The sequence below is a fragment of the Accipiter gentilis genome, chromosome 1, assembly GCF_929443795.1.
Source record: "Accipiter gentilis chromosome 1, bAccGen1.1, whole genome shotgun sequence".
In the NCBI taxonomy this organism is placed as follows: Eukaryota; Metazoa; Chordata; class Aves; order Accipitriformes; family Accipitridae; genus Astur; species Astur gentilis.
Window position 1 is genome coordinate 47,463,775 of NC_064880.1, and position 21,164 is coordinate 47,484,938.

The 21,164-nt window shown below is 38.4% G+C and overlaps 1 protein-coding gene across 2 annotated transcripts in view; it reads right to left on the reverse strand.

Moving 5' to 3' along the window:
• The window catches only part of TMEM163 (transmembrane protein 163), a 103,715-nt gene that overhangs the window by 22,298 nt on the left and 60,253 nt on the right, over window positions 1-21,164 (reverse strand). For both annotated transcript variants that reach the window (XM_049826483.1, XM_049826386.1), the window contains 2 exons: window positions 18,928-18,971; window positions 17,701-17,792 (listed from right to left, as the gene is read on the reverse strand). In XM_049826483.1, the coding sequence (XP_049682440.1) occupies window positions 17,701-17,792; window positions 18,928-18,971 (136 nt within the window). The remainder of the gene's footprint in view (window positions 1-17,700; window positions 17,793-18,927; window positions 18,972-21,164) is intronic.

Genomic DNA, 21,164 nt, shown 5'->3' on the forward strand with positions numbered 1-21,164 from the left:
TTACAGTATTGATATATCCATAACTTCATTTTACTAATAACTCTTCATATAAAATTCTATTACTATAAGCAGATATACAGTAAGAGCAATTTTAATGTTTAAAGCATGAAATAATTAAGTGATACCTATATGTAGACCTTTTTCTTCAATAGTTGTATTTCCTTTGTTTGTTATTCATCATTTGGTACCTATCTGTTAGCTCAGTTTATGGATGCTATAATTATTCCAGTAGCATTCTACTATTTTCAACAACTCAGACATCAGGCCATCTGGTGGTTGGCAGCACATGTAATGTTCACATCAAGCTCAATCTAGAGACTGCAGCTGAACTGTCATTGCTCTGCCTAGGTCAGAGGACACAGCTACAGCAGTCACGTAGGTGAGTAGCTCGTCATTTTATTCCCCCACACAAGCAACACCAAACCACGCTGTGGACAATGCACATACTCCTACAGACAAGTCCTCAGTAAAGGGGCTGCCCTTCTACAGAGGAGTACAGACAATGTAGAGGCTAGCATCCTTCCTAGCAATGGAGTGGTACACTAGACGAGGTACTTATCTCAGGTAGGCAAAACTCTGCCACACCGATTTTAAGAGAGATGTTTAACTCCTTTGCAGTAAATTGCAACACAGCCCTCATTCTTGTTACACATAACCTGTTGTAAAAAGTAGGCAGAAAAGGCTTGAGACAGTCTGGTTACCCTGGTGTCCTTCCCCTAGACTCAGACACAAGAACAAAAATCTGGCCTATCATCTGTGATAGAGGAAGGAACTCACAGGGTGGATGGATTCTCTGCAATCCTGCAGCAACAGGTGATCGTTAAATGGTAATATGGATGGAAGGAAAGTTCATCTCCCAAAAAGAATGAATAAAAGTGAAAATTAGAGGCCTTTCCATTTTCCATTGCATATTTGTAAGCAGGTCTCTGTTCTGCAATAGATTCTTTTCAGAGATTTGCAGTTTCACTCTATCTGAATGAATCACCACACAGACATGTGTCCAGAGCCTCTTGACCTACTTTTGTCAAACTCAAAACTTCTCGGTACAACCTTTATGTGTTAGTTCTGTAATATTTAGCACTGCTATAACCCAAGAAGCTTATACTGCACAATCCTTTACAATAGATTCTGTTGTAATGAATTTTTTGGGGGTGGGGGATGAGGTACAGAAACATGCTGAAAGTTCTGCTCATTTACCTGGGACAAATGCAGGCATTATTAGATAACTTGAACACAGAACTGGTCCACAAAAGTTGGCTGACTTGTCTAAAGCCATCTGCTGAGCCAGTGACAGGCTGACATAAGATACATACACTTCATGCAAGAACATGCTGACATTTCATCCAAAAGCAATGCTGAGACAAGCTTTTCTATCATTCCCAGCAGGCTTAAACCAACATAGCCACAAATCTGTGAGTTGAAAAAACAGATTAAACTTCCTTGTGCCAATACATATTGTTGAATGCCAAGGGTATGGGAAAGAGAAGACTGCAAAGCACCATCACTTCACCTTAGCATACCTTCTATTCCCTGTACACATCTTCCAAGGAAGACAGGCAAACATTCCCTAAGGGCCTGACAGGAGCCTTGCTGGCACAAGTCTAACGTGCCCAGGGAACCAGCACTTGCCCTGACCACCAGCTGGAGTTTGTTCTCACGGATGTTGGGAGAGTCCGGGGTTGTGTCTATAAACTCCAACCACCCAAGCCTAACAACAAATATTTTGCATCTTTGCCTATGTCAGCAGATAAGTAATGACTTCAGCAATCTTGAGCTGCTTCTCTTATTCCCCAGATCAGTTTTACCGTGTCAAAAAAATTCCCATACACCTACTTAACCAGAAATAGCTAAAAGTAGAAAGAAAAAAGGAAGGTGTTAATAGCAGTGACAGGGGTATTAATAGCAGACAGAAATGTAGTCTGAGGTTTGAATCAGCATTCAGTCGTCATATTTAGAAAGTCTAGCTTCTCCTTTATATGCTGGCTTTTGGAATCCATAGCCATGCAAAATTCATGAGTAATGGCATAGTACTTTAAGTGCAAAAATACATGTTTCTTGTCTTCTTGAGTGTATCAATTTATCTGCAAAACCACTAGAACAAAATACTGCATAGTGTCTTCTTTCAATCTCATTTGCCAGAAAAATAATTTCTATCTAGACTGCAAATCATGCAAAATCCAGCTACAAATGTACAAAATAAGAAACCTTCAAAAATTAATCTGAAATTTTTACTGTAGTACATAATAAAAAAATTGTAAGCTTGTTTTATTTTCAGGCCATTAGACAACGAAAACTTTAATACAAGCCTGCTAACTTCCATCTGCTAACAATTACTCAACTGATTTGTAACTAAATAATGTTTCCAACTGCACATGAAGGGTGTTAGTGCCAAGGTTGTTGGCAAATGCAATTTCATTAATAACATTCAATTAAATTAGATGAGCCAACTGCCATGTCTAAACAAGTTCAAGTCAGCTCAGAAGTACCCATAAAACTTAGTGAAAGAGGAGTTATACAGAAGTGAGGTTTGACTGAAAAACTAGAGATTTTACAGACAGCCCTGGCTTGGAATCACCGTAGTGTAATAAATGCTCCTCAATCTCCAGGTTCCCCATGATCACTGTCAGCTAGTCAGACACTCTGGAGCAACTGATGGTCCACCTAATGCCCTCATATTCCAGAGCATTGGTATCTTCTTGCTGAGACATGAGAGTGCTCTCTGTCCAGTGACACCCATGATGAACCAATCTCCACGTACCATATGCCACCAGTACCACTTACACCTGCAGCACCTATTGAAGATCATGTACTTATCTTACAGCCATTTCTATGTGAATTAGTATAAGACCTTCCCACTAGATATCTACTACATCATTAGAGATATAATTGATCTATAAAGCAAAACAATTGATCACTACAGGTTTGACAGGCAACAGAAAAGATCTAATGAAGAATGCATGAATCTAAAATCTCCTTCACTTCCATGTAACATATTGCTTCTAAAAATAAAGAGGAACAGAGACAATTTAGTCAAAACGTTTTAAAACATAATGGAAAACCATGATTTGATTTTCAGAAACAATAAGCTTTCTGGAATCCTTCAGAATGCAGTATTTTTTAAAGAACAATGGACTAATTCAGAAAGGACAAGGTGAGGGCATCTCTCTGATATCCAGGCAATAATCAACTTTTAGGTCAACTGAAGCTCAAACTTCCAAGTTTTTTTTCTTAGAGCAATGGCGCTTGGCATGCAAGAGTAATTCAAACTATATCATTAAGTTGTTGGTAAAGACAATTTAATATTACGATTTTAACAGTGAAACCACTAAGTCTTCTTTAGTTTGCTGTAGGTCTTGGTAGCAGATCATGATCTGACAAAGATACTTCTTGATGTGATTTTGATGCAGTATTTCTATCTGAAAATCCAGAAGATAATATAAAGTATAATTCATTGTATTAAAAAATGAACTCATCAATTTTGTCAACTTTTCAATGTAACTTTGTCACAGACGAAACATCCTGTTAAATCAGTTGTACTCAGCCTCAGGCATTGAGAATAAAATTATTTGGACTTTCAAAACTGCCAAAGACTTTATACAGCTTTCAAGCTTCAGTTACTGCTAGTTCACTTCTAGTAGAATTCAGAAACATGATTATGTCTAAATCCTAAAAACTAAACTCATGTCTCCAATCTAAAGTTTGGTTCTGGGTGCACTACAACCTGACAATTTCCAAAAGACATTTTTCCAAAAGCAGTATTACAACCCATATACAACCCATTTATACCTGTACAACCCTGTAAACATCCATTTTCTATTACACCAGTCCTGGATATTTGCACTCACACCCATCTAAATAAGATCAGTGTAACTGTATTACATGACACACAGCTGCCACCTTGTCTTTTCTGTAACACATTTCCTGTATAGAGTTCTAATAGCCACAATTCTTCATTTTGATAACAAATTCTCACAACTCATAGGAAACCAGAAAAGGAAATCTATCACTGTAAGCACCCAATAGTCTTTCCCTTAATCAAAAATCTGTTACTTTGCATAAGTTAATGGCTTTTAAGCAAATAGCTATGAAAAGTACTGAGATTCAGGGGGGAGGCATCTCCACAAACTGTCAATTTTAAGGCAGCTATTAGTAAGCTAACATTTTTCTTCCTCTTTTTATCACAAAATCAATTTCCTAAGGTGAAAAAGTCCAACTATTCAATTCATTTGCATCTAGAAGACACAGCAAAACATCCTTCTAATTAATGGATTTATCCTTAATTTTGTCTTATATAATTATTTGTTACGATTCCCTACAGGTAGTGATAAGACTAAAATTCCGTGATATTTCCATCATAGAACTAAATACTAATCTCACTCGGATCTCTATGGTGCTCAATCTTCAATGTAATAAAGCAATTTTACCTTTGGCATGGCTCTTGCCACACTGAATACTCTTTACGTGAGTTGACCCGTTCCAGCCAAAGGGACTGCCTTTCCATGTAAGCACCAGTCAGCCTGAAGTAAGACTGCAGATTTAGACTCTCAGCTACTTGTTTTGTAACATTTTTTAAAAAATAAATAGATAATAATATTAAAGTCACAAACACAGCCCCAGTGACAAGCTCTGCTATATACTACCTCAAAAGAGATCTGGGGTAAGCTACACAAGGGTGACTGGTAACAGGGTTTTTCTCATAATAATTGACTGCTATAAAATAGCCACTGCAAAAGGCTTCCTTTCTTAATTATCAACCTGCTATCTTTCTGGCAAATGGAATACAGTAACACAGTACCAATGAGGGTTTGTAATGAAGCTCTTGGTAATTACTCCTCTCTAAGTCAATCTACTCTTATATGCAGCAAAAGTGGTGCAACAGAATTAAGGGTTTAGAAAAAATTATTGATGCATACAAATACAATCTGCAAAAATGTGTTAACTTTCTCTTAGTGGCTCACAGAGACAGTTGTTTTGGGGCAGTGGAGAGGGAAAGGCATCTCACATACTTGGTAGTATGTCTGTTATATCTTGGAACCTGTTACCACCACACTTCAAGTTCATTAAAATAGTCCCTAAGACGTGATGACACCATGTGGAATAAAACAAGATTGTCAGTAGCAGTCTAATTACTTCCCAGTTTTGTTAACATATGATACAACTAAAATGCAGTATTAAAAACCTAACGTTCTTGTCAAATACTGCTCTATTCTCCCACCTTTTTTATTCATTGCTGTATCCCAGATTACTTGATCTTTTCTGATTACATGGGTTATTTGCGTTTTTGTTACTTTTACCAGTGTAAAGAACCTCACAGAACCATAGAACAGCCCAGGTTGGAAGGGACCTCAAAAAATCATCTGGTCCAACATTTCATGGGAAGGGGAACCTAGATGAGATTATCTAGCACCCTGTCCAATTGCATCTTGAAAACCTCCCACTATGAGAACTCTACCACATCCCTGGGGAAGTTGCTCCAGTAATTGATTGTTCTTACTGTAAAAAAAAATTATTTCTTGTATCAAGATTACTTACCTTATTCATTGAAAACATCACTTACCTTATTCATGGAAAACATTTTAATAATTTCAGCAGAGCTACAGAAGTAAACATGACAAAGAGAACTGTGAGAAAAGTCATTATAAACCACTAGCATTTGTGTTAATATTCTTGAGGTAGAAACTATATTCTTACATTTGGAAGCTGCCATCAAAACAAGCTTTAGTTCCTCATCCAATTCTCTGGCGGCTACGATACTATAAATGAAAGATAATACTCCTAATTCCTACAGACAATCCTGTTACCTTCCAAGAGCCAGTTTACATTAGTTTATTTTAATTCTGTATTTTCTTGATTGTTAAGAATCTTACCATGACATATTTTTCTAAAAGAAATGAGTTTTCTACCATGGGAATAGTGAAACGTTTTGCCCAGAGAGGTTGTAGAGTCTCCATCCTTGGAAGTTTTCAAGGCCTAAATGGATAAAGTTCTGAGTAACCTATTCTGATCTCACAGCTGACTGCTTTGAGCAAGAGTCTGGGCTAGAGACCTTCAGAGGACCCTTCCAACCTGAATTATCCTATGATCCTGTGAATTTTTATTCATGAAATCTTTATCTCTGCAGGCTCTGTCAAGATCTTTCAGCTCTAATGGCTCCTAATAGCCCACAGAAAAGGAAAAGTTAAAATCTCTACTGGCTGTTTTCACTGCTGGAGTGAAAAGGTAGTGTTAAAACTATACTTTGCAAGAAACTGTAACTTCGCATTAAAATGAGCTGCAGGCCAGTAAGAGCAATATGAGATCTAAGCTCAGGAGTAATCTGAGCTTTTTCAGCAAAGCTGAGAAAATCAGTTTTATGATGGACACAGGATTTAATTTCTGAATAAACCCACTAATGAAAATTCTGGAGTTTAAGAAAAAAAAATAATTTAAAAGTAATTAATTCAATAAAAATTATAAATGTGCTAACTACTGTTTCCCTATGATTTGAAAGGATTTTAGTATTAGTGGGTGACAGAGTGAATATCATGTATGGAATCATTCAGGGGAAGTCATATGGCACAATAGGCAAGGCAATTTTCCAAGAGTTAGGAAAATATTTTTGAGCATACAGTTTTCATTCACTCTCTAATTCTCTATATTTCTATACATTTGTCTCAATTGTTTTCAGTGCCTAGCCACATAGAATCGTTCAGGTTGGAAAAGACCTTTAATATCATCAAGTCCAACCGTCAACCCAACACCACCATGCCCACTAAACCACGTCCGTAAGTGCCAAGTCTATGCGTTTTTTGAACACTTCCAGGGATGGTGACACCATCACTTCCCTGGGCAGCCTGTTCCATTGCCTGACAACCCTTTCAGTAAAGAAATTATTCCTAATATCCAATCTAAACCTACCCTGGCACAACTTGAGGCTATTGCCTCTCATCCTATCACTAGTCACTTGACAGAAGAGACCAACACCCACCTTGCTACAACCTCCTTTCAGGTAGTTGTAGAGAGCGATAAGGTCTCCCCTCAGCTTCCTTTTCTCCAGACTAAACAACCCCAGATCCCTCAGCTGCTCCTCACAAGACTTGTGCTCTAGACCCTTCATCAGCTTTGTTGCCCTTCTCTGGACACACTCCAGCACCTCAATGTCTTTCTTGTAGTGAGGGGCCCAAAACTGAACACAGTACTCGTAGTGTGGCCTCACCAGTGCCCAGTACAGGGGAACAATCACTTCCCTGCTCCCGCTGGCCACACTATTTCTGATACAGGCCAGGATGCCGTTGGCCTTCTTGGCCACCTGGGCACACTGCCAGCTCATATTCAGCTGGCTGTCAAACAGCCCCCTCAGGTCTTTTTCTGCCAGGCAGCTTTCCAGCCACTCTTCCCCAAGCCTGTAGCGCTGCATGGAGTTGTTTTGACCCAAGTGCAGGACCTGGCACTTGGCCTTGTTGAACCTCATACAACTGGCCTCGGCCCATAGATCCAGCCTGTCCAGATCCCTCTGTAGAGCTTTCCTGCCCTCCAGCAGATCAACACTCCCACCCAACTTGGTGTCATCCACAAACTTACTGAGGGTACACTCGATCCCCTCGTCCAGATCATTGATAAAGGTATTAAAGAGAACTGGGCCCAAAACTGAGCCCTGGGGAACACCACTTGTGACCGGCCGCCAAGTGGATTTAACTCCGTTCACCACTACCCTCTGGGCTCGTCCATCCAGCCAGTTTTTTACCCCGCAAAGAGTCTTGTCTAAGCTATGAGCTGCCAGCTTCTCAAGGAGTATGCCATGAGAGACAGTGTCAAAGGCCTTACTGAAGTCCAGGTAGACAACATCCACAGCCTTTCCCTCATCCACTAGGTGGGTCACCTGGTCATAGAAAATCAGATTGGTCAAACAGGACCTGCCTTTCATGAACCCATGCTGGCTGGGCCTGATCGCCTGATTGTCCTGCAACAGTACATGTTGCAGGACATGACAGGAACCCTTTTGTATCTCCTCACTTTGCTGGTACTCTTGTTTTCATTCATTTCTTCCCATAACCAAATACAAATTACATCCTGTGAATGCTCCTTCATTAGTAACTCAGAGCTTGCAATAATCTGCACATTTCTTCTGGATGAGAGGCAGTCAGCCTGTTTAAACAAAGCCAGGCCTACTTTCATTTAATATTTGTATTATGGCAGCTCTTATAGTCTCATTACAGTAGCCAAGTATAAAATTCCAGTCACACCCCGCCCAAGATTTCTCAAGCACAGGCAAAATTGAATGCTGATACTCAAAGGGTGAGAACCTGGGAGGAAAAAGCTCAATTTTTGGTCACCAAGAAATGATTTTCTGGTGGCAAACCACTGGGTTCTGACTGATGGGGAGGGATGAAGCGGAGCATGGTAGAGAAACCGGAAGTGGACTCAGAACTAAGTCAGTGGACAAAGAATATGGAAAGGGAAAACATCAGAGGATGTTTTGAAAAGAAGGGGCTGAAAGTGTTTGTTCTGGTTTGCAGTCATTTGGGGGGCCAAGGGACGGCAAGGGATGTTGCTAGTGTGGGTCTCTCTTTGCTTTTCTTCCCTTGATCTCAGCTGCAATCCATGTCCTTCTGAGACCCGCAGCTTTTCTTCTCCTCACAGCTACCTTTTCCTCCACAGCAGCCTCTGTTTGCTATCTACACATCCTAATCTGCTGTCACACAAGTGAGGAATAGGAGGAATCAAGCAAGGACCGTTCCTGCCACCAAGGAAGAGTATGTAAACAAGCACGGGGGAGGCCTAAGCAGCCATGCTAGCAATATCTGCCTGCACAGAAATAGCCACCCCTGCACACACCCCAGACACAGCAGAGGCAGATGATAGCAAAATCTCTATGGCTGAGTAGCATATCTCTATAGCAGGAAAGGGCCTGTTCAGTCTACTGTATGCTGTGCCACAAGTACAGGTCTGCTGCCCATTATTTTAAAAAGAGGCATTAAAATTAAAATGCAGCTGTTCACTAACAGTTGTTCCTTACTACCCATTCTGCAATATTGCCGAGAGAATTCTAGCCACGTTTTTCATTAGGGTGACATCCAGAACTGTGAAGACTGTAAAATCTGCCTCATAAACCCATTAAAGGGCTTACTCGAAAAATAACAATTACCAGCCACTGTGGCATATTACTGTAATACACAGGCAAAAGATGTAATATCAGCCTAAGTCCTGAGATTCCTGCTTCTTTGTCATGCTCTACTGCTAATCTTAAGCTTCTTTGTGTCCAATTAGACAGTTATACTGCTTGTTTGTGTTTGCGGTATAGCTTATCAATTATCAGGTTTAGATACTGAGGAGGGCTTGGACACCAAACTGTACAGAATCACAGCTGTTCAGAGTATTTACACCTGCCTGTTGCTGGGTGAAGAGGGAATAGAGTCACTTTAAGATGCACTTTACAAGGAATCCAGTGGGCTCGCTGTTCATCGCACATGTTCCATAACACACCTCCAACTGCCAGAATCCAGACCAGCATCGTTACAGCTACTCTTTCTTCCCACCATAAAAAAAACCCCAAGCCAGATCACAAAATAAAGAGAATTCAAGTAATAGTCCAAATTATCATTGAAAGCTAATTTCTCAATTATTACATTAAACAAATACACTGTATATCACACAGTCTAACCTCTTCTTAAACAATAGAGGGGAAATGCTGTTTATAGCTGAGACTCAGATTAGCTATGCTAGGGATCCATTTCATGTTGAAAATGTTACAGGCCTTCTAAAACTTTTATTATCCTCAGGAGTTCAACTAGTCACTGCAGAATAGGTTATTTACATCCTTTAAAATCATGCAGCTGAACTGGGGCAACAGTTCCATAAAGAATTTGATTCTCCAGGTATTAAATATCTGCCAATAAAAGCTAACAGACATTTCTACAACTCAGAGATTTTGAAAACTCTTACGACCTATATTCTACTTCCTGGTCTGCACAGACTGTACAGTTGCACTTATGGTACACCTGCCTTATAACCACCCTCCTGGCTTGTTAAGAGCTGATCACCCCTCCTAGCCTTGTAGCAGGTGATTGGACATTCTGTCATTCCCCTGAAGCTGGACATTAAAGCCTTTTGAGAATTTCTGTAATATTCATTTTTATGATGATTATCAAATTCCAGTACAGAATGCCACCATGTCCCTGATTTTTTTATATATATCTATGTGTAAATACTAGCCAATATACACAAATACTGCCTAATCAACTACCAGCAAAGTAGAAGGAAAGGCTTTCGTAAATTAAATAGATTTTGGATCTAGCTCCAGTAAAATCATTGCCAAATCTACAGATGCCATGCTTTTAGAAACAGATTTTAGAATGTATAAATATATACATTTGCTATTTCATATTTAATATAAATTCTATGTGTGAGGATTTTGTGTGTGTGCGTGCATAAATGTATGCATACATGCATTTCTGCCTGGATAAGAGCAAAGTTTATGATTGCTTCACTTTTGCCTGAATATGGGATAATGGATATATGGAGAAATGATGCAGTTTAATAAGTCAGCCTGATGAAGCACCTCTAAAACTTGTTATCTAGCACTGTAGCTGGATGTAGTATTTCAGCTAAACATTTCAGAAGAAAGAACGGTTTAGCAATTTTCAGTGTGGTTAAAAAGAAACTGTATTTCTCCACCTATAAAGAAGATATCCAAGCACAGGTGAACACTTATTTTGCAAACTCTGCACTGTGCTCCACTGGGTAGGAGGGACATGCATGTGCCACGTGAGGACCACCTCATGGTAGCTGAGAACTAAACAAGAGCTACAGTGGTAGGTTCTTAGCTATTTGTAGTTTGTAGGCTATCTCCGTGCATTTGACATATTTCCAGATCACTTAGCTATTCCACTCACTCATCACAAAAGAGTTTTTCCTCCAGCCACAGAGGTTTGCCCTGAACTGTGGGTAGGTGTGGATTTTGCCATCTGTGCTTCAAGTATGTATGGCATAGATAAAATTATCCACAGTTTTTTCAATGTGACTGATATGTTGGGTCTGAATTGAGAGGATTATTTTCATTCAACACTACCTAAATAGACAGTGCTCATTTAGTTGGGCTAACCAGTACAGCAGAGCCAATCCACACAAGAAAATTTAAAGACAATACATGGCACTATTTCAAACACTAATATGCCTACTTGCTACACTGCCCCATTTACCTGAAGAGGCTACTTACAATGAAAAACTGAACACAAGGCATACTCTGTGAAAAGATAACTGACAGAGAGTACGTACCCAGGAGGCTATCAAGCAGCCAAGGAAAGGGATTGGTATACTGGTAATGGTGTAGTTATTGGGTATTATAAAAAGGCTGTTGATATCATTAAGATGCTTCATGAAATGTTTTTAAATATCCTAATTCCCATGTCATGCAGTTACACAGCTGTAATTTTCACCCCTAGTGCATGAAGTCCTAGGAAAGGGTCAGAATATCCTTGTTTCCTTTCTTCCTTCCTTCCTCTCTTCATTACATATGTAATCGATAACCCATATATATAGATACCCACATAGTGGATTCCTAGAGTTGCCTGACAACTGAAAACCCTGGTGAACCACCACCAGGTTCTTCCTTCATCAGAAAGAAAAAAAGGCATAACAATGCTGACCACTTGTAAACTGAAGCTATATATACACACAGAGATTAGAAATAAATACACATCTTTATCATTGAGCTTAATTAAACATAGTGATAGGGTAGTGAAGGATATAAGAGATTTTCTAATTGTTGCATCCAGCATTCTAATTATGAGTCAGGTTTCCTATTTACCCCATCCCTGAGTAGTTGTCAAATATCTTTCTTAGAGATTGCTTTTAGCTCAGACCAAGCTAGAAATTCTTGGATTAAGCTCTTACAGTGTGCTTTTCTAGATGTCAAAATAGATGAGAATACCAGCTCATTCTCCCCACAATTTAAGGATCTATTAAAAATCAAATCCTCAGGGCAGGCATTTTTCACTTGGCCAATGGGTTCAGCATTCTAATGGTATCAAATCCAGCTGCCACAGCTGAGGTATAACATATGGAGATGAAAGTTAAGCTACAGACACATAGCGAAGTTTTTAGAGAAAGTCTAATTGCAAAGCTGCAAAGACTGCAAGACCTTCCCAATTCTTGATCCATTGTTTTTAAACATAGCATAAAGTGAGAAAAGATATGCAAAATAAACACATGAGCAGAGATAACTGAAGCCACCTACAGTGCCAGTTAACGTGTCATCTTACCCACAAAGAAAGAGCACTCCAGAACCATACGGTGCCCCACCGAAGATAGGAATGACTATTTTCTCCTAGCAAAAAGCTTTCACAGCAGCAGGTGGAGGTATGACAGATATCTGCACCTTTGTCTGCCACACAGTAGAATCCACCTTATTCTTGTTATTTTAATATTACTGCCAATGTTTTGGACAACAGCTTCACCAATATAAGGAAAAAAAACCCAACAAACATATCTGCATTCATTATGTATTATGTCATGGCAACACAGAGCGCCACAAGTTCATTAAAAATTATTTGCCCTTGATACAATTTAATTTTCTTATTACAGTAATAAAGGAAAGAATAGCTGGAGTCTGACATACGCAATCAAAAAAAAACACAACCCCATACCCAAAAAACCCACTTAACATTGAAAGAAATGTGAGCTTTCTGTTCTTGGCATAATCCAGAGTGCTCATTATGAGTAAGGTTTCCTATTTACTCTGGCACTGGGTTAAGAAAGATGTTGACAGATTGGTTCTTGGGAAACAGAATTTAACTTGGTACCATCAACAAAATAATATATAATAAACACCAGCTGCAACTGTCAAGAATCACTATGTTAAATATGCTGTACAGAGTTAGTTTTTGCAATACTGAACATACAAGCTCAAACAAAATCCAGTAGCCAAAAAAATCCTAGGAGCTATGGATCCTACCGGCATAAGCAAATACTCAATGCTGCACTGCAATGTACAGAAATGCAACATTGTAGCTCTGTAATGTAACAATAAGGATATTGCTTTATAGCCTAAGTAGCAGCACTATTCCATTTGACCTGAGCAGGCTGCCAACTCACTCTATTAACTTACCATAAGCAAAGTCCTTTTTTCTTGAGCAGACAGAATCAAACAAGAGTTGTTTCCTTTGTTGACAGTTTTGAGATCTTTCCAACCAAGTAGACATAAAAAGCTCCATCTTTTACAGCTTTTTCACAAGGCTGTGTGCCTGAAGTTTGTTATTCTGTTTTCTCCATCTTTCCTTTTTTAGTGGTATTTCTCACTTTCCCTTCACACACAGTTCCAGCACTCCAGTCCAAGTCTTTCATTCCTAAATTTAACAGATCAAAGAGCTGCCCTTTGGCTGTATAGCTAGTCACTTGTTCAACCTCTCATGAGATGTTTTTCCAGGTCCCTAATGCTTCAGTCTTCTATTAAGAAATTACTCCTACGGCTACTTACTGGGTTTATTTATGCACATGAAAAACCACTGTTACCACATCAATTTCAATAAATTTCTTCCTTCAACAGAATTTAGATTTGCTTCAGCAGCTCAATAAGCTGTTATGTGGCTACAGATTTACTAAAGGGCAGAATATTCAAGAATACTTGTACACTGGTTATGGAGAGCAGGAAGGGGGACCATTCAGATATCTTTGTGCATCTTGAATGGCTCAGTGATCATTCAATGTTCAAGTCACAAAACAGAAGATTGGATTCAGACCTTTAACCTGACGACCTGCTCTAATAAACCCTGCTTTGAGCAAGGGGGTTGGACTGATGACTGCCTGAAGTGCCTGCCAACACCAGCCATCCTATGGCATAGCACTGCATAAAACTCTTACCATGATGTAATAAGCTGTACCTGGCCCAAAGTGCACAGGTAATGGGTCTACTATAGTTTTACAGTCTCTGGTTTATCAGCTACATCAGAGTATACTCCATCTTAGTTTCTCCTCTTACAAAGAAAAATAGAAAATTGCAAAAATTTTATTTTGGTCATAAATTTTCATCTTTTGTTGACATTCAGAATTATTTCTCAAGTTATTTCAGCACTCTTCTCTTTCCTGGATTTCTTGATCATTGATCTGTCGATGATTTGTTCAGCACCTCTTAAGTTTCCTGCATGTTCACTTGCAACCCAGCAGATCATACTGAGCAAATCAAGAACTTATGAACTACTCTCTCTTCCCCGACAACTGTACTCCTTCCCAGCTCTTGCATTGCCTCAAGACCTACAATTCTTTCAACCACTCTTCTAAAATACACGAAAATGTAGTAGCCTGGTTTTACCCTCTTCTATTTGACTGCCAAAACAGAAAGATGGTGAAGTGCAAAACCGTCCAAAAAAGTACCAGTAACAAACACATCAAATATTCATCCCGCTCCTACATACTCTTTCATTAATGAGCCAGCTAGGCAGAATCAAGCAGTGTCTCATATGGCCCACAATCTTACAGTGGTTTATACCTGATCTTGGTGAATATTCATTATATTTTCAAAGCCACTTGGTATATTTAAAAATAAAGCATAAAAATTTCATCATAATTTAAGACATACCTTGAACATATCCAGCTATATCTTTTTCACAATGACTTAAGAAAAAGTCTCATCAATAAAAGACTTGAAAAGCCTGCCAGCTTTAGCTTCTCAGGCCATCAATATCAAAGACTTTTCAAGAAGGGCAAATTGCAGAAGTAAGTTAAAATATATTTTGCAGTTACTACATGTGAACCAGGGTAAGAATCAACAAAGATGTACATTGTATAACTTTGGTCACATGTACACTGAAAAAGCACCTTCTCATCTTGCCCTAGAAAATTACAGAAATCAAATGATCTAGTAAAAATGAAACCCATTAAACTGAGTTAAACTCAGCAGGACAAATTTTCATTATAGTTTCAGCACTACAATTTCCCTGAAGTCAAATGGAAATGCATTGGTTCAGCTTAGCAGAACTTGGCACAGCAAGCAGTTTTTTAGTGTTCATTCTGAATACCAGCCCATGAAATGTTGCAACTCTAACTTCCATATGGCTACATCTTAAGTAAGATTACGCAGTTCTCTTACATCTTAGCATTTTATTCTAAGTATTTAATTCATAGCACATCATGAGTCAGGCCGTATTCTCTGTGTCTTTTTCTGGGATTTTGTTTTTCATTTTATTTTTATGTTCTCTCTCAATGACATCCAACAGTTAGGCTCTAACGTTGCCCTTCCACAAAAGGCTTTCCACCGATTTCAACAGATTGTGGATCAACCTCTTGCTGTCAAGTTTATGAAACAGGAAATATTATAAATTTGCAATACATAATTAATTGGCAATTCCACTTGGCTTTTGTCAAGGAGCTCACTTTATTTTCAGATATGTTAGGATACACAGACAAATATAATATTTAAATCCATAAAAGACAGGGCTATGAATAAAGAACTACACTGAAGTCACCCTGGCACACCTAACTCTGGTAAAAATTAGTAATGCTTTTGCAGAAACCCAGAGTTTTGCACAGGCTCCTCTGCTAAGGTAAAATATGGCTAGGTACACAGGAACAGGAATAACGCACAGCCTGACCTAAGCACCTAGATGAATTTGCACCAAACTCTCCAGGAGTCTGAGAGCAGACTTCCCCACTGAGGCACTGGCACACAGAAAACAAGGACTGTGAAAGACCACATGTAGTTATAGGCACATGTGATACAAAGATTATTTACAAGGTACGCAAGCAGCCAGGAGGAGTCATGAAACATTTTCCCAGTGCGGAGGAAAAATAATTGCATGTAATCTTTCAAGCAAGAGATTGATTAAACACAACAGGGTGTCTCCCTCAAAAATCTGACACAGTAAGAATTGCCTTAAGAGACACAACCATCTCTCAGTACTATGATGATTCTCCTGTCAATTCTAGAAATGGAGGGATAACCAGACTGCCTCTACAGTGATTCATATTCCCAGCATATGGTAACATTCTTTCACTCAGTACTAATCTCATCATGTAACCTTAGCTGTCTTCAACTACAGGGCATGGCAAGTAATTCATTGACTCAATTTAGCCTTATTAAAAGCAGAGGGATTATATGAAAGCAAATTAAAAATGAGCATAAAAAGCAGGAAGATATGTTTGCTACTTGGCTTGTTCACTTTACGGGCTTAGCCATAGGGATATGTTGATTCTTCTTTTGTATTGGGATTTATCTTCTCTATAAAAAGTACTTTACAAGGTTCACTTGAAAAAGCTCAACAGAAGGAGATTTCAAAAATATGTTAATTGAATGTTGACAGGAATCTCTGTAGACGCCCACAAAAGCAAGATACTCAGGAAATGTCTGTTAAGAACTCCAAATTTGTGCAGGAAGACTAATTTTAATCACATATTTCTGGATTTATTTTTATGAATCAATGCCACATCAATCTTCTATGGCCTTTTATTCCAAACTGTTATGTATGGAGCCCTGCCAGAAAGGAACTCAGTGCTGGTGAGCTGTTGCATGAGCCTGAGTTAATACTGCTTACTGTTTTCTTAGATTTTAGGAAAGGACTACGAAGACAAGTTACAGTCTCCTGTGTGGGGCTTGCCTTTTTTTTTTTTTTGACTTCATCCTACCAATTATGTAAAAGCTCAGTTTCATCAGGCTTCCCTTCTTTTAGAAAGGACTTTACTAGAGGTGTTTCAGAACAAAAACTACCTTATACCCCTTTATTGTAAAATTATAGTCCATTCCAGGGCATAGTTGAACTATCTTCAAACAAGCCAGATGGGAGGGATACTGCTAGCAATGGCAGCACAGAACAAAACCAAAGCAGATAAATGTACTGCAATTCTCCACCTAGATGTACCCAAAATATGAGCAGGAGATTAAAGTCTTCTTTATACACTAGCTGGAACAATTCTTGAGCCAATTTCCACCTGATCTTCTCAGCTACCACATGCATTGCCAATAGAAATGCTGCACAATGAAGCAGAATATTATTTCCACTGTGATCAATACTGCACTGCAAATTAAAGAACTTTTTTCCATAGGATCTATATAGCAAACATTAAACATACTTACTTTGCAAGCATATACTTTTTTCCATAAAGATGACATACAAGTATTGATATACTCTTACCAAAGTGCAATAGTTCTGTAATAAAAAGGGTGTGTGGGTCTCTCTCTTGCACAGCCGTTATAATAAACTGTATCACCCAACTATCATATCACTAATGCAGGCTCAATCTTATCAGATGTTCTGTAATCTCAACTTCTAATAACATCACTAGCAGTTGAAGTGATTTACATTCAAAGAGAAGGGGTTCATATTCCAATCTTGTTAAGGGAAGCACAAATATAATACAAGCATCAATTTTAAAAACATACTCTAGTAAGAATAATGGAGTAAGATGCAAAATAAAAGATTTACAAATCCATTACAGATTGCAAACACAGTTCATTTGATACAGATGCTGCAAGGAAAGAAAAAAAAATCACAAAGCCCTAACAATTACTAACTTGGCTAAAATGAAACTGAAAATCACAATCACAGGGAGGTTTGCCTAAGTAAAAGCTGCATGTTTGGGACCAAACTGTATGAGTAAGTTGGCAGAAGGAAAGAATACTTGCTGACATGACAAAATGTTTTTTGTCAAAGCTCTGGAATCTGTAGCATCACAGCTTGACAGCAAAAGCTCTATAGGCCTCTACTAAAGCCAAAAGTAATTAAATGTACTTACATGTACTCCCTGTGTGCAGAATGCACAGCAGCTGCGTTGCTGTAACGCCACAAAACTATCGCTGATGACAAAACATCCAGGGTAGCATCAAACTGAAAGAGATACAGAGTCAATTGTTTTGTGGGCCATTAAATGTGCCCTGTACTAACAGTAATGCATTTACTATCCTGCTGCACAGGCACAAAGCAGCTTCAAATAAATCATTTTAATGAAAGCAGGATTTACTTTTATTAAATTGATCTTCACATTTTTGCCATGTATTATCGCACAATGATACACTTCAGAGCTCAAGAAGTCACTCAAGGGATTAAAAACTTTTTATCTGTAATCCATCACCTTCAGAGAAGAAAAAAAACCCCAAAACACCACAATCTGCCACTGTGGCACTAATACAATTCTTATGCAAAGACTCTTAAAAAAAAAAAAAAAAAAAAAAGTTTGAAAATGCCTGTCAAGCATTCCTTTTTCCTGCAAAGTCACTATTTTCTGCAGTAGAAGATTTTGTCTCAAACCAAGCAAATATTAACTTTTTTTCAAAATCCCATTGTATCCAGAGTCATATTATTCTGTATCATCAGCAAAATTGCTGTGTTTGTATTTCCAGTTAATGAAGACATGATGTCAGGTAACACCAAAAACCAGGCTTGTCCCACTGTAAGAACTTTAATCCTTAAGTCAAACTTTCTGCGGAGTCAATCTAACCTTCAAATTTGAAAGCAAAAGACAAATTATTTGAAATGAGTCATTTTGCTTGTCGTTAGGAATTTTTTGCTCTGCCACTAATCAGGAAAGTCATGGCAACTACTAGAGAGGAAAGCTGTCATCCCAGAGTCAATAGGAGTTTCACCATAGACTTCAATAGGAAAAAGGTCACACAAAGTTCAGAAGGGTACTTCAGAATTTGGCTCAAGTTCAACAACAGAACTGATTAAGCTGAGAGATTTTGCAGAAGAAAACCGTATCTGGTGGATAATATCTATCAATGATAAGTATTGATATTAACTCCAATATAAGACTTAGCAGTCAAACTGAAAAAGTATAATGAAAGTACCTTTAGGATTTGGAAAGTCCTTTCCAAGGTATGACTTCAACAGTACTTCTTCTAATCCATCATTGACTTTGCACACCTTACCATTAATTTACAGTAAGAAAAAATACAGTATTTTACATTCAGAAAAAGCCTGTGAAAAAAAGTGGTAGGCAATATTGAAATATATCTCTACTTACAGCAAATCCAAATGATGATGCACTGTATCTCATTACGGAGACAGCTAAAGGAAAGAAAATATTATTTAGAATCACTTTAAATCTTTTCTGTATCCTTTCTTCTCTTGTCTGAGAGCTACAAAACTAGTTTCAACACATAGGCTTAGTTTTAACCAGTTCCCACTAAAATGACCTGACCGACACTTAAGAAAAAGGTCTACAAGAAATGCCTTGTGCTGCAGAAAATGATTGTTAGGTCACTCGAGAGATGCTTTTCTTTCTTCCAAAACTGTAACATGGCAGACCTTGGCATAGCATTCAGAAACAGTCTGTTTATGAAACATGTTGCATTTCAAATGCAGTTTTGAGTAAAAATACGTTGCAACCACAATTTCAAACTCAGAAAACTTTATATGTCTCAAAGTGGTCCTTGCTCCAGCAAGGCACAAAAGTCCACCTGAAGTGGCTGACAGCACAATATGCAGGCCCATCCAGACTTATTCACTGCCATCTTTTTGACAAAAAGCCTAAGGGTAATTCACACAGCCCCAAGAAATGCTTCAAATTCCATCAGATCAGTGATTTCCAATGGAAAAAGCATTAGCAGGCAAAATTTTGACTGCATACTGCCTCTAAAAAATAAGAGAGACTTTAAAAATGGGCTAACATCTAGAAAAAACCTGTAATTTTTATAATTTTACTCCATGCATCCTAATTCTATCATCTCACAGTTCCCAATTCTAAGAGGTACTGTGCAAGGAAAAATACCTTTCAAGTAGCCCAGAGGAATACCAGGAAAGAAGCAGGCAGTAACAGAAGAGGCCATCACCTAGAGATGGGACTTCATCAAAGCACAACTCTGACAAGCTAACAGCAACACTAAAACTATGTCAAGCTCTCGACCACTGAGCAGCTCTAGGCTTCTTGCTATGTTTTGTAGCCTGTTGAGTGAGAACAGGACTAAATGAACCTGTGCTCCCTATACAAAATGCACAGCACTCTAGTTCCAATATTAAGAGGGCTTGGAATAAAGCCTAAAAGAACTAATTTTACTATTCTTATGAATAGTTATCAGCTAACTTGCTAAGAAAAATATTTTTTTTGTAAAAATAAAAATACATGCACTAAGAAGAAAAAAAAAAAAAGACTCATCAACAAATTTGTCAATCTTAGGCTGACAAACACAGTATCTAATTTTCAGTATTCCAGTATTCATTAGAACAGCTTGGCAGAACAGAGCTGCTATGGTTTGACTGTTCTTTTCAGTAACAGCAAGCTGCAGTTCTGTGACACTTATCTGGATAAACAGAAATTAAAACCTTGGAAAAAATAACCCTTTTCTTATTGATCTAAGACCTAGCTATGGCCACGAACATGCCGGATATCACATATATTTGGACTTTATAATTACAGTTGGCCAAAACAGAAAGAAAAGTCATCAAGTTCATTTCCAGATTCCCATTTTCTCAAAGCTGAAGAGAATTGAAACAGTACAGATTTACATGTGCCTTTCATTGTTAAATCATGATTTCCCATACTTCATCTCCTAGGTGAAAAAAAGAGGCTATATTTCTTGGTCAGACTTGCCAGGCAAGAGCTACACTTGACAAGCTGACACTAGCTTGCAGTGATCCAGGTGCAAATTCGAACACCTCACTGGATAATAATATATTACCTCTCAAATTTTCATTGTGTGACTCCTTAGCGGCATACGGTTTCAAAAACTGCAGAAGTAGCATCAAAAAAACCCACATGGGCATTCACACATGCACACAAGCTTGCAATGTTCCCGTCATTACTGCTTTCATATGATACAGTTCAAAGCCACACTTTTACTCCCACTTCTATTTCTAGCCTGCCTCTGTAGTGGAATTAGCTCCTCAGTTTTTACTGAAATGCCAGCTTTTCCCCCCAATCTAATCCAGACGTAAAACAAATTAAGTCTACGGTTCCCTTTAAAATGAATATACAAATTCTACAGGTGATGAAGTGCATAGAGATAGCCACATCTTTAGAATGATTTAGGGGACATATTTGGTGTATTTAAAGCATAAGGTCTTTAGCAAGAGAACTGTATTTTTATGTATTCTACCACAATGAATATCCACAGCACTACCACACAATCTGTTTGGCCTCAACTGTCTGAAACAGTAATGAAAAACAAGTATTAACTAAGAGTGCCACAACTCTGCCTAAACCTTTTTGCTAGCTAGTGAATTTGACTGGAGGAAAGATTTTCCAAGGACTAGTACCTTAAA